At 48.2% G+C, this 13,949-nt stretch overlaps 5 protein-coding genes across 5 annotated transcripts; 1 reads left to right on the plus strand and 4 right to left on the minus strand.

Annotated features, from left to right (window-relative positions):
• Positions 1-114: 114 nt before the first annotated feature.
• N7496_011459 (uncharacterized protein) lies at positions 115-1,723 on the minus strand (the record flags this gene model as incomplete). Its single annotated transcript, XM_056704372.1, has 4 exons — positions 115-1,227; positions 1,283-1,354; positions 1,407-1,510; positions 1,561-1,723. 4 exons carry the CDS (start codon positions 1,721-1,723, stop codon positions 115-117), a joined length of 1,452 nt encoding a protein of 483 aa, XP_056550332.1.
• Positions 1,724-2,408: 685 nt separating this feature from the next.
• On the plus strand, positions 2,409-4,121 carry N7496_011460 (thiamine pyrophosphate-dependent dehydrogenase E1 component subunit alpha; the record flags this gene model as incomplete). The annotated part of the gene is made up of 5 exons (XM_056704373.1): positions 2,409-2,622; positions 2,678-2,748; positions 2,806-3,018; positions 3,087-3,851; positions 4,101-4,121. 5 exons carry the CDS (start codon positions 2,409-2,411, stop codon positions 4,119-4,121), a joined length of 1,284 nt encoding a protein of 427 aa, XP_056550333.1.
• Positions 4,122-4,498: 377 nt separating this feature from the next.
• Positions 4,499-5,789, minus strand: N7496_011461 (alpha-ketoacid dehydrogenase subunit beta; the record flags this gene model as incomplete). The annotated part of the gene is made up of 3 exons (XM_056704374.1): positions 4,499-4,536; positions 4,595-5,160; positions 5,236-5,789. The coding sequence occupies 3 exons, from the start codon at positions 5,787-5,789 to the stop codon at positions 4,499-4,501; spliced, it is 1,158 nt and encodes a 385-aa protein (XP_056550334.1).
• A 2,328-nt stretch (positions 5,790-8,117) lies between these two features.
• Positions 8,118-10,068, minus strand: N7496_011462 (uncharacterized protein; the record flags this gene model as incomplete). Its single annotated transcript, XM_056704375.1, has 4 exons — positions 8,118-8,191; positions 8,250-9,221; positions 9,284-9,622; positions 9,714-10,068. The coding sequence occupies 4 exons, from the start codon at positions 10,066-10,068 to the stop codon at positions 8,118-8,120; spliced, it is 1,740 nt and encodes a 579-aa protein (XP_056550335.1).
• Positions 10,069-11,585: 1,517 nt separating this feature from the next.
• N7496_011463 (PP2C family serine/threonine-protein phosphatase) lies at positions 11,586-13,054 on the minus strand (the record flags this gene model as incomplete). Its single annotated transcript, XM_056704376.1, has 2 exons — positions 11,586-12,806; positions 12,869-13,054. 2 exons carry the CDS (start codon positions 13,052-13,054, stop codon positions 11,586-11,588), a joined length of 1,407 nt encoding a protein of 468 aa, XP_056550336.1.
• Between the last annotated feature and the right edge of the window lie 895 nt (positions 13,055-13,949).

Here is a 13,949-nt window from a genome sequence, read left to right on the forward strand (position 1 = left end):
TAGAGGTGTAAGGGCTTCATCGCCTTGATTTCCGATAGTTTCTGTTGATCGGACAGCAATATACAAAAGCAGGTAAATGAGTGTGGCTCAACGACCCATAAAAACCAAAGATATCTAGCGCAATCCAATCCCAATTGATTCAATGTTTTCCAAGACCCTGGCAACGAGCTGGGCACATCGTGCGACTGAAGCACCGTCAAGAACTCGATGGTCCGCACTCCAGCTGAGAACAGCTTTCTCTCGCTTGACAATTGATGGGTCAACGTCTTTGTTGTGCTGTGAGAAGACAGGAACTTCTTCGACCTTACCCACTGCAACAATGCCAACGGTTGGAGACACAAGTATAGGGTGGACGACGGAGCCCCCGATGCTTCCAATGTTACTCACAGTGAAGGTAGCTCCGCTCATATCCAAAGGGGTCAAACTGCCTTCTTTTGCCAATGTGCTCAGTCGCTTGATTTCCTCTGCGATGGAAAGAATAGACCGATTTTGAATGTCTTTGACGACCGGGACCAGAAGCCCATTTGGGGTGTCAACGGCAATGCCGAAATTATGAGAAGCTTTCACAATTAACTGGGGGTTTTGCGGACTAGTTTCTGTGTTTAGATGAGCGTTCAACCTGGGGTGTCGCAGAAAGGCTTGTGAAATAGCCTTCATGACGAAGGGAAGAGCTGTTAACTTCGAAACACCGTCTCCGTGTATCTCACTGGAGACACCCGGTTGCTTATTGAAGTTGCGACACAGACTGATCAAAGAAGTGACGTCGACGGAATGGCTGTAGCCAAAGTGTGGGATGCTGAGAGCACGAGTCATGACCTTGAACATCTGAGTCTCGATTGGTGTCAAAGACACAACTTCGTCTTCCAGTGGTGCACCGGGCCAGGCTGCAGGCTTTGAAGATAGAGGCTTCAGAGCTAAATTCCTTGAACGTAAATGGCGTTGAACGTCCTCCTTGGTTACTCTCCTTCCCTTCCCGCTCCCTGCGATATCCTTGATATCAATCTTGTGCTGCTTTAGCATAGATCTGACTGCCGGGACAATAAGTCCAGAGTTCTTTGCCTCGAGTTCAGGATTTGTGTTAGACAAATTGTTCGGCATATTTGTGTTAGCTGCCACGCTGGCCGTCGCAGTGCTCATATCGTCAGAAACAATCTCCTCGGCTGTTGATTTTGTGGGAGCCTGGCTTGGAGAGGATGAATCGTCTTCAATATCAATATCGAGAAGGGGCTAATTCCAATTAGTAAGATCCCGAGATCAATTTCTGCGGGTTCATTTTGGTTACCTTTCCCACTTCGGCCATCTCATCTGCCTCGTGGTGAATACTAGCAATGACCCCGTCATACCGGGACGTAATCTTCTTAGATCAGCGAATGCACACAAGGCTAACCAAGGAGAACAGTGCGTACCTCAACCGAAGCTTTGTCGGATTGAACCTCACAAATAGGATCAAACTGGCTCACTCTATCTCCTGGCTTGACAAACCATTGGACAACCCGGCACTCCGTGATTCCTGACTCGGTCAATGATTATTTTCTACAGAGGACGACTTGCATAACTGACCTTCGCCAATGTCAGCGAGTAGATATGGCTTGATTAGTTCCCGTGAAGGCGTTGTATGGAAGTAGGTTTTTGGTACACGAGCACCGCCACTGCAGGACTGTGCGAGATACCGACTCGGTATATTAACCGTATGTGGCGAGCGTCTCAGAATGGAGAGTGCCATTTTATCAAGTTTTTGACTCAATTGATACAATATCAATTTAAACTGGGAGAGAGCGAAGGTGTATCTGGGGAATAAAGAACAACCCAAGATGCCACAGAGGGAGAGAGCGGTAAAAACATTATTTGACTATCTATATCGGTTCTATAAACCTGCTCCTTGAATAGCCGAGAGTAGCAGGAATTAAAATCGTAATTGTAATGCAGAAAGCCGATCCCCTGCTCTCCGAGCTCGGAGGCTAACTCGATCGACTCGGCCCCGGGGTTTGCTCCAGTCTCAGGTCCCGAAACAGAAAGGTCTTCAAATCACGTCTATTGTTGTATCTAGATATCAACCGATTGTAGCCGCTTCAGTAATTGTCAGTGGGCCAGCTGGTGCTTGTTTTATCCAAGAGCTGCCAATCTCCGTAGGTACAACGCTTCAGTGTATCCGCATCCCATCGACAAATCTAAGCACAAAACCTTTCTCTTTTGCATTCTTGTGCCTGTCTCATAATTCTAGCATTAAGTCACACAGCCTTTACATTATGCAAAGGATAATACGCCTACCCATACTGCCTTTGTTTCGGGGACCTCAATGTCTACTAAGACATAATCGCAGCCTTAGAGCTTTCCCCAAGCAAGCAAGTTCAACGACGTCCGCGAATTCCTATCAGCCTTCGTACGAGCTTACTTCCAACTCACATACAATGATTCTCACTAAAAAAAACTTCTATAGGCCATTCCCAGGCGCAGTGAATAGCCGCCTCACCACCAAGATGGACTTTCTCAAGCCTGCAGAAATACCCCCTATCGCAACCTACCATGTGATGAACTCCGATGGTTCAGTAGAAGATCCCAGTCACGTACCATCCGGTGTGACCGACGAGCAAGTTCTTGAATGGTACAAGAACATGCTGACCGGTAGGTTGGAACACACATGCTCATTGAGTGTAAAAGTGCACACTGTTCTGACCAGAAACAACAGTCAGTATTATGGACAACATAATGTTCGAAGCCCAAAGACACGGGCGTCTCAGTTTTTACATGGTAAATATATCTATTTTTTTAAATTCAATTTTGATTAATAGCGTTGACGAGTCTCAGGTCTCTGCCGGAGAAGAGGCCGTCACTGTTGGCTCTGCAGCCGCGCTAGACCCTCAAGACGTGATCACTTGCCAATATCGGGAGACCGGAGTTTTCATGCAGCGTGGCTTTACTCTGCAAGATTTTATGAGCCAGCTGACTGCCAATCACAACGATCCTGGAAAGGGCCGAAACATGCCGGTGCATTACAGTGGAAAGAACAAAGTCAACGTCGTTAGTCTCTCTTAATCCTGAATCCCAACAGAAAAATATCGGACCTCTGACTCTAAGCGTGACTCTAGCATGCCGTTGCCTCAACCCTTGCCACACAAATTCCACATGCTACCGGTGCTGCATACGCACTGAAGATGGACGCCCTGGAGAACCCCGGCCAACCGCCTCAGGTTGCAGCGTGCTACTTCGGCGAGGGGGCTGCAAGTGAGGGAGACTTCCATGCAGCACTTAATTTGGCTGCAGTGAAAAAATGTCCCGTCATCTTCCTTTGCCGTAATAACGGCTTCGCCATTTCAACGCCCACTAGCGAGCAGTATATCGGGGATGGAGTTGCTGTACGCGGCATGAGCTACGGTATTGAGTCTCTTCGAGTGGACGGAACCGATATCTTTGCTGTCTATGAAGCAACCAAAGAAGCACGACGAAAGGCTCTGGAGGATGGAGGACGGCCTATTCTCCTTGAATTTATGAGTTACCGCGTCTCTCACCACAGCACTAGCGATGACAGCTTCGCGTACCGTGATCGAAAGGATGTTGACACTTGGAAGGCTCGTAACGATCCGCTTTCCCGGCTGAGGCTGTGGATGGAGAAGAAGGGTCTCTGGGATGCTGAGAAAGAAAAGGAAACCCGTGCAACAATTAGAGCTGCTGTTCTTAAGGAACTTGTCGCCGCAGAAAAAGAGAAAAAGCCAGCGCTCCGGGGGATTTTTGATGATGTCTATGCAGAGCTGACAGAGGAGGCCGAGGAACAAAAGGAGGAACTACGGAGACTGATGATGAAATATCCTGAAGAGTACGACATGAACGAGCATGAGGGGGGGAATTCAGGGCTTGTAGGCCTTATGATACACGGGAGGCAATACCGGTTTGAGTATCCAAAACGAAATTCAAGGATCGGAGAAATTGGAGTGACTGTATCTCATTTTTATCTTTCTTTCCGAACGTATTCTTTTACAAATCAATTTAAATGCACACCTACTTTAATTATCATCCACTATAAACTCAGTGCTTACAGTATTTATATAACACTATCACTAGTTAAGAATTTTCTTACTTCATAGATTGACACTATTGGCCTATAGTTATCAGCTATGAAGTACTAAGGACTTCCTATCAAATCGGAGAACCTGGTGTCAAACAGAAGAATGCAAAGAGATAGGATGAAAAGAGTGTTGGTTCTGCTGAACTAAATTACTGGACTTCACGGAGGTTGAAATAATCATAAGAATACCAATAACTCGGGGATTAGCAAAGAAATACATGCAAATTAAAGCTCAGAGTAAGGGGTAGTTATAGATCTCAGCCAGCCACAGTAGTATCTGACGAGTCAATACAATGTCAATTTTCATTTCCTTGCCCTAATTCTTATGCGCATATCAGAAAGGGAAAGAAATCATTGCGTAAATTTCAGCAATCCTCTCAGCATTATACACAACATTCTCCCTTGGATTTACGAAGACTTTTCAGCCCCAATTGATGGTTAAATATCCAGTGTCTCATGAATGGCATCATAAACCCCTGCGAAAATCCGACAGGTTAGTGAGGCAATCAGAATGAAAAGTTTTTGGAAGCTTACTGGTAACGTCGGGCAGAATGTATTTCTCCCAGGCTAACCCTGTATGCGTGGACCACCCAGCAACCCGCTTGATGGGAGCCTGGAGATGAAAGAAAGCTTTCTCCTGTATTGTTGACGCAATTTCTGCACCAACGCCAAAATTGACCATACTCTCATGAACGATCATAGCTCGACCAGTTTTCTTAACACTGTCAATCACGGTCTCTCTGTCCCAAGGATATATCGTTCGCAAGTCGATCAACTCAATTGAAACACCCGGCAAGTCTTTCTCGACAGCTTCGATCGCAGCCTGACAGGTATAGAGAGGTCGGCCATATGAAACAATTGTGAGATCGCGACCTCGTTTCAGGACTTCAGCTTTGTTCAGGGGTAGCATGTACGAGCTGTCCGGGACCTCTTCGACGGCAGCACGATAGAGGATCTTAGGCTCTAGAAAGATGACCGGGTCTTTTGATTCGAGTATCGCAGACAGAAGAAGACCCTTTGCCTGAGAGGGCGATCGCGGCATAACGACTTTGAATCCTGGGATATGACAAAATAAGCTTTCTGGTGATTGAGAATGATATCTATAAAATGTCAAAATATAATGTTAGGTTTCAAGCAGTAGGAATTTTCGTGTCGATTACATTAAATAGACTCACAATGCGCCATGTCCGACGCCTCCACAGGGCATCCTAATGACCATTCCTCCAAGGTTGCTGCCCGTTGTGCCCTCTCGATAGCGGAACTTGCTGGCTTCATTGACGATTTGATCAAACGCAGGGAAGACATAATCTGCAAACTGGATCTCGACGACTGGCTTCCTTCCTTCCGCCGCAGCACCAATAGCGGCTCCGACGATACCCTGCTCTGTCAACGGGGTATTGAAGACTCTTTCGGAGCCAAACTCGCTTTGAAGCCCACTCGTGCAGCGGAAGACTCCGCCAAATGCAACATCCTCACCGAAGCAAAGCACATCTTTGGACGAACGCAGTGCGGTGGCTAGGGCAGTATTGACGGCTTGACAAAGATTCAGTCGCTTAGATGGCCCTTCATCGGGAATGCCATTGGCCTTGAATGTCTTGGGGGAATGATGCAGCAACGGGGTAGCTTTGAAGTCGATCGGTACGTTGAGTCGACGATGTTTGGCACTTGTTGCATAGCTGCGTGCCTTGAAGAATGACAATCTCACGGGGGATAGGTGACAAGCAGTCATTTTTGGACGATATTGGCTCAGCTGTGAAAAATACTGAAATTAAATCGAGTATATGAATGCATATGTCCTAGCTCCATTTGCATTTCATACTATCAAGTCTTCAATCTAATCATTTACGCCTCGGTTACAAACGGATAACACTGTAGAGCGCTCGAGGGTTGACAGTCGCCGACTGGGACAAACACTTTCCCCGCTTGTATAGGGTGTTTAGGGACTTTTGTTTCAACAGGAGCATGAAATCCAAAGTTACCAGTTATTCCGAACGAAAACGGTATAGAGCGCGGCGGAAATAGGCCGAGATCGGATCCGGTCAATTGATACCCCACATTTTGTATATGCCTGTGAGATGCCAAAGTAAAGCGACGTATCCTCATCATTATAGCAAGTACTTTGTGAATAACGCTATGATTAAAGTTGTTCATTTTGCCCTTTCAGCTCAAGGAATCTAATCGCTGCGGTCTCATTCGGTGTAGAGGAGTAGAATTAAGCCGGCTTGGCGATGACATGAGCTAAGTATTTAGTAGTTGATTATCGCCCACTCAGTCTCCCTCACCTTACAGATCCTATTTCATCATTCAAATAAAAGGCTATGGGTGATTCAAGAAAATCAACGACGTGGCCTATTTCCCAGCCCTTACCCGAGGTGAAGCAACTCGTACATCGCTTCTTCGCTTTGGTAGACACCAATTCGCAAGAGGTAGGGCAAGTCTTAGCCGATGAGGTCTTTACCCAAGATGGTGTGTTCATAACGGCGAATGCCTCGTTCCAAGGGGCTGCCGGTAAGACCAATCCTCTTGGGTTGTTCCCGCAATTTCTCAATTTTGCTCACTGAGTTCCACGTTCAGAGATATCGCAATCCAGAGAGGGCGCCTGGACGACGGTGAAAACTCGACAGCATACAATCTTGAAGAGTTACGTCAACGACGCGGATGGCACGGATATCTTTCTAGTCGGAATTTTGAAAATGGAGACATTGGCTGGAACAAAGACAAACCTGGAGTTTGTAGCTCGGATGAAAATCGAAGAACGAGAGTCGGGGCCCAGAATATGCAAATATCAGGTTGTCAGTCCCGCTCCACAAGTCTCGCAGCTAATTATGGACGCTGAGTGAGCTTTATGCTAAGACCTAAATATCCGTTTGATGGGTATTTGTGTGGTCCTTTTTTGTATATAGCTGGATGCTATCTAAAAAGATGCCCAGGTTCTTCGCATGACTCAACAATCAATAAGTTCTCTCTAGCTGCAGATAGCCCCAATAATTACCTTTCTGGCAATTTATAATCTGTTCATTTATCTCATCATACAATGATGACCTGAGTTTTCAACTTCAAGTTAAATACGCCGAACCAACACGGCAACAATAGAATGCCGAATTATTGTCACAAGACCCTAATCCCACAGCTTATACATAAAGACTTTCACGAATTGAATATAGGTCATTCAACACAGAAGAAAGCCAATGCTTTGCACTAGCCCGATATCGCACTGCTTGCCCATCAAGTTCCTCTTCTGAAATTTCGGGGATATTCGGTTGACTAGTGGTGGGCTTTATTCGGTATTTATACTTAAGTATAGGGAAACATGAAGTGTTGACTCCGGAGAATGCGTCACTGGCCACGCGGGTATCGTCGAAGATTGCTTTCAACTCTATGTTTACTTCCGCTAGGGCGTTGTTGGTCTAGCGTTGGATATGACAGTCCGAGTGAGTAAGCCGGGTGGCCTGCGATCTGGATGTAGCAACGACATGCGCCATTATGCCAGAGCGAATGCTTCCAGTGGTCCTTTGCGATACGGTCGAATCGAGCTGGAGTAACCAGCGTCCAAATCCAAGAATCATAGAGCAGCATGATAAAAACAAAATTCATTGGATAATTATGGAAAGTTGCAGACAACAACAAACCATGACCCGGTCTATCTATACCCATAGCGTACAACCCAAAGAAAAGGAAAAGAGAAAACTTCACAAGAGACAGAGAAAAGAGGGCCAAATTAATGCTTTTCCTCTCCAATCCCCAGACCAAGCGGGGTCTGGACATCCCATGTTGGAATCTGGGGTGGCGTGGTTATACAAAATGAGAGGTCAAAAGGGAAGAAGTGGGCAGGTACCAATGGCAGGTCATCACAAACAAGGACAAGTAATGGATATGTCTATCCCAGGGCGTGGGTAGGAAGAGGAGCAAAGAGGGCATGGAGGCGGCGTGGCGTTTCAAGAAGGGACACACAGACAGGTCAGTTTGTGTGTTGAGACGATGAAGAGGATAGGAAATGGACAGCCGTAGAGGGGGAGGCTGTCACAGAAGGCATGACTTGAATGGAGTATTGAAGTATTTACTCCCGGGAGACATCACGGCCGAAGAGACGGGCCTTGATCCAGTCAACAGCGACGAGAACACGGTTGCGGGCTGGGATAAAAGGGTTAGCAAATATCTAGAAAGTTGTTGTCACGGGGGAAAAACTCACAGCTGAAGCACATGCTCAGGTAGGCACTGCGCCAGAAGAGGTAGGTAAGAGTACCACCGCTAGCAATGTTGCCGCTCAGCCAGCTGATATCGGCAACGGCACGCTCCTTGCCAATGTAGGCCAGGCTACCCTGGTGGGAGTACTGGAAGGGGCCGATCTGCTTGGTCCTCCGCAGCTGCTTCTGGCGCTCACGGATCTCATCGAAGACACGGTTGCGGTCCTCGTCAGTCTTAGCCAGGGACTGCTCGTTGGAGAGGGTCTGGAGCTCCTTCTCAATGGTGTCGGTCTTGGCCATAGTGTTGAAGAGGCGAGCCAGGAAAGCACCCTCCTGGCCGGCAACCTGAGCGGTAGGGGCATAGTTGGTAATAGCACAGTCACCGACAGCCCAGATATTCTCAGTGCCGTTGACAACAAGGTACTCGTTCACAGCAAGACCGCGGCGGGAGTTCTTCTGGGCGGGGAGCTGGCTCATCAGGTCACGAACAACGGGGCGCACGGCGTTACCGGTAGCCCATACCAACAGACCGTAGGGGATAGTCTCCAGAGACTTGCTGCCATCGGGGTTGGTAACCTCGGCCTCAATGAACTTGTCGGTCACCTTCTTGACCATGGTCTTGGTGCGGATGGTGATCTCCTCCTCCTTGAAGGTCGATTCGGTGTAGTCAATCAGTTGCTTGGAGAACATGGGAAGAACGTTGGGAAGGGCCTCGACGAGAGTAACGTGGAAGTTGTCCTTGATCTCGGGAATCCACTTCTTCAGGTCGTCGTTGAAGAAATCCTGCAGTTCACCGGCGAATTCGACACCGGTGGGACCACCACCGACCACAACCATGTGCAGCAGGCGCTTAACCTCGTCCTCGGTCTGATCCTTGAACATGGCGGTCTCGACACAGTCCATAATACGCTTGCGAATGTTCTGAGCATCAGTGACCTCCTTCAGGAAGCACGAGTGCTCACGGACACCCTGGATACCTAAACCAGCATTGTCAGCCTCTGATTGAAAAGATATTTTCTGTCGCATCAGGACCACCTACCAAAAGTCGCGTTCTCGGCACCAACGCCGATCACAAGCATGTCGAAGGGAACCTCGGTGTGAGAAATGTCACCCTTGATCTCGGAATCATCACTGATCAGGACGACGCGCTTCTCGTAGTCGATCTTGGTAGCTTCGGCTTCGTAGAACTTGACGGTGGCCTTCTTCTGGCGGAGGACGTTACGGATGGGCTCCATGATCGAGCGGTGCTCGATCAGACCGGTAGTACATGAGGGCAGCAGGGGAGTGAACAGGAAGTAGTTGCGGGGAGAGACGACGACGACGTTGTAGTTTTCAGTGTCGAGCTTCTTCAACAGGGAGACGGAACCCCAGCCGGTACCTACACGCAGAGTAAGCGTTAGTGAGTCAATTCCTATCGGTATCGGCCAGATGACCGAGATTGCGACCGTAAATCGCGCATCATGACATACCAAGAACGACCAGAGTCTTCTTTGTCGGATCAGGCTCGTACTGCTCCTCGGGATGACGCAGCTCGTAGATGCTATAGGCCATAGCACCGGTCAGACCAAGAGCGCTCAGCCAGGTCAGACGCCAGGCCCAGCGCAGAGCGCGGAAACGCTTCTTGGGCTTGGGAGCCGGCGAAGGAGTAGGAGCAGCATCAGCGTAACCGCGGCGAGCAGCGCGCGCGATAGACAGGCCATTGGACCGAAGCGGCTTCGGGCGGATGGCCTGGGAGGTGGTCGCAAGGGTGCGGCGCGACACGGCCGACAGCCTCATGATGGAGGGAGAGGCCATGGAGCGCATTGCTAGCGTGGTGCCAGCCATTATGGGGGCTGTGGAAAGAGCACACCAGCGGGGGAGGGAGGAGCGTTGAAAAGCTGGGGGGGGAATCTGAAGGGAAAGGGAGGAATTGGGAAAGATATAGCGTTCGGGTGTAATAATAATAGTGACCCAGGCGAAAATCCAGTGCTAAAAATTAAAAAAACCGAAAATCTCTCGATAAGGGCGAATGGCGAGCTGGTGGATGTGCTGCTTTGGGCGAATCGGTGTGGCCACCAGGGAAAAGAGCTTTTTTCTTTTTCTGCCGTCCGACCCCGAGAAAATCAATGACTTCATTTCTGTAACTGTAACTATATATTGAAGGGATTTGATATGACTGATATATCTCTTCCTATTGCCTTGTATTATCTCTCTACGTTTATTATTATATTTCTAATCTTCCTTCTATCGATGAATTGAATCCTATTGACTATACTCTCACAGTCTCATGCTTTCACAAGCTAAACTACTATGGAGCTGCGAACTCGGGACCCAGTTTTTTCTGGGCCCCGTAGCGGCAAAAGGCTCGACACCGAACTTGCAAAAAAAGAAAAATTGCAAAAAGGGCAAAATTGGAGACGTGAGGGGATGCCCGGTGAGGAGTAATTAACCGCTGAGGAGAAAAAAAACTTGGTCAAACTCGGTAATATTAGCGGTGCTATTGTGATAGGTCTTTGCTCTATCTATATCTATTAGTATATCTTTGTACATAAAAAACCAGAGAATAATATCCTCCCTCTCGTTCAAAAATTGATCCCATTTAGCTATGCTATTATTGAAATTTCCTTTTCCCATTACTATTAGCCCTAATGACCTACGAGCTCCTCCGATTTCCCCGATATCACCCGCGGAAGAACCCGCGGCGCCCGACGAGATCAAGCTTAGCTTCTCCTCGCTGACACAACGCCTGGTGAGGGGGGACTAAACTTTCCTTATTCGTAGAATCTGGGGAAAGTATTCCCTTGGTCCACACCCTGTCCTTGTCATTCCCCTCGCGGCCCGATTTCTTCCTGCCGCCCCCTCTTCAGCCCTGCCCGAACTATGCGCGCTCTCGGCAGGACTCGGCGCATTATAGTCATAAAGCAAAACTAGTATGGTCATGTGTCTATTGGTGCTACGAGGCTACCATCCTTGCCCCAGTTCTCCCTCATGGTCGAAAAGACGATGTCAAAATCAAAATGGACAAAAGGTTTTGGAAGAATAAGCTCTCTGGAATCTTTACCGTCATTATTTCAAGCGCGAGGTGACATTCCAAAGTGACCTCTGTATAAATCTATCGATTATCGCTGGCGCTGTTCCCAGCCGAATTTGACCGCTACCACCAAAAGACAGGCTTTGAGATTTGTTTGGATACGTTCGAAATCGTTACTCCAGTATCTAACGTAGTGTGGCTTCAGAACAACCAAAAAATGAACTTGATAGCCATGTTGGAGATCAGTTACAACAGCGGCAGGACGACAATCTTGGGTACCCTCCTTTAAATATCTTCTATATTCTTGAAATGCTATGGTTTCCACAACTGATTACTTTTTAGGCTCCGGGCCATTAAAAAATACCACTTGCACTGTGATATCGTCCCGTACACGTCGAGAGGAGGGTGAATCGAAAGCAAGTCGGCCTGCCACCAATTCATGATGATTTCCGCCAAGCGAGTTACGCACCAAATGCACAGCGACATTGTCATCTTGAACAGTGGTCCTCTTTTCCTCGAATCTCCAATTCTCCTCGTTGGCAAATTCACCAAAGTCGGACATTTCATATCGTGGTTCTGGGTTGCTGCTTCTCTGCTCGCCTGCTCCTCGTTCCAGCCATTTGCCCACGAGTTCGACGGCCTGTTGGTTGGAGAGCACATCCCACAATCCATCCGTTGCCATAATCAGGAAAGACGGATTACCGGTGTTGAGCTTGGTGCTGGTCACCACCGGTTCGGCCGTTAGATATGGCGGCGTTTGAACGGGGTATCTGGGTGTCAGAGGTGATGGACCGAAGAATTTGCGCTGTATTTCTTGTTGGAAATCCAATGACCACTTCCACCGCGCATCGCCAAAGGCCCTTGAGACCATAATCCCCAGTACCCGTCCGTTCTTGACAATGTCTGGCTCGCCAGGATGTTCCTTGTACAGTCTGGCGATCTCTTCCTCGTTTTTGCCAGTCTGGTCTACCGACAATGGCGTTGCGTTCCATCTACCGTCTGGACCTTTTTGTCCTAGCACCGCTCTCGAATCACCGGTACACGCCACATGTAGTGTGCTCGTGCTAGGATCGTACATGGACAGCAAAGCGCAAGAGCCGGAATAAGCGGGCGCTAGCTTCTTTACCTTCTCCGATAACGATTCCTGGCTCTGGGAAGTCTCCAGAGCAGTCTTGATGATGGAATCGTCGAGATTCAAAAACGCGTTCACGACAGCGCGCTGCACCAGCCCATCAGACACTCCGTCCGAGACCGGCTTGACTTGACTCAAGCTGTGTCGGACAAAAGGCATGAGTTCGGTCTTCAGCAATTCCGCCGTTTGAGCCCCTGCATGACCATCAAAAACACCCCATGTCATCCAGGTATTGCCTTGATTCCACGGCGAAGGAAATTTGCCATGGGTAAAATGGTCCTCGCAAGGGCTGTTAGAGGGCAATTGAGCACCGTCGTATCTGATGACGCCATCCACGTTTTGGACCAAATGAGAATAAGCACCTTGAGATATGATGCGTGTCACTTGGTCCTTAGAAGGATCGGGCTCGACTTTCCAGTGCTCAGCTGGGGGGTTTCAAGATGCGGCGCATCATCACGGGTGGTATTGTCTTTGGTATTTACCAACCACCAAAGGGCAGGTGTACTGATCACGCTGGCAATCACAATAGATCTGATCGGATTCGGGTAGGAGCGAGAGCCGGAACCATAGCTGGCACCCTTAGTCGAGTATGCATTCTTGGCTCGCCGCCAGAGGTTTGAGGTTGTTGTGACGCGTAGGCGCGTCCGAGTCATGCCCCATAACAGCATGATTGCTCAGGCTCAAGTAGAGGTAAGAGAAGAACAAGAGAAGAGTCAAAGCGTAGTTTGAAATTTCAATTTCTTGTGTAGGGCTATGGGAGGGGTTGAGACAGCACCGTGTGCCCCCTTGTTTTGAATTGGGGAGGACAGGAGTGATAGCGTGCGAGGCAGGTGATAGGAAGGTAGGAATATGCCCCCTAAAATCAATCCGCAGTCTCAAAATATGCAATCCCACAAATACAAGCCCGGCCAAATCAATGATGCGGTTTTGCGAGTAAAGTGGGCAATCATTGCGAGTGAGGCTGCATCGGACACCACCTGATGCACTATCGATCACGTGACCTGGGGCGAGGATACCGATACCTAGCTTGCGAGTCGAAAGAACAATGGGTAAAGTCGACGTAAATTGATGTGCTTAACATGACATCTGTCTATTGGGGATATTTATACCATAACCCAACTATTTCTATATCCACTAATTGTATCTGAAATTGGTGCCTCCTGTTGGATGTGAGATATATATCCGTACACTTAACCTCACTTAAGAATCCCTACAATCTGAAGGGGCATCAGAGAGAACTACGCAAAAGATTGATTAACCGGGCATGAATAATTAAGTGTTCGTATCGATTAATCCCACTTGTATTTCACTATCCGTTTGTTTTGTAGGTCTGCTCGAGCTAAGTCAAACCATGCGTTAGCCCACCGCCAGGGACCATCTTCAGTAGTTTGAGAATCAGTATTGAGAGGGCAGCGTTACAGTCTAACTCCTAGCTGGATCAATTACGATATAGCCTTTTACATGTCCAATATTCAATTTTGCAAGTAGTCTAGGAGATTGTGATAGAAGCTCTAAAAATTGACTAACCCCTCAAGCCTGCCGGTAAGAGTAACTGCATAGACA

This window comes from Penicillium cataractarum (genome assembly GCF_028827025.1).
Source record: "Penicillium cataractarum strain IBT 29864 chromosome Unknown utg000009l, whole genome shotgun sequence".
Lineage (NCBI taxonomy): Eukaryota > Fungi > Ascomycota > Eurotiomycetes > Eurotiales > Aspergillaceae > Penicillium > Penicillium cataractarum.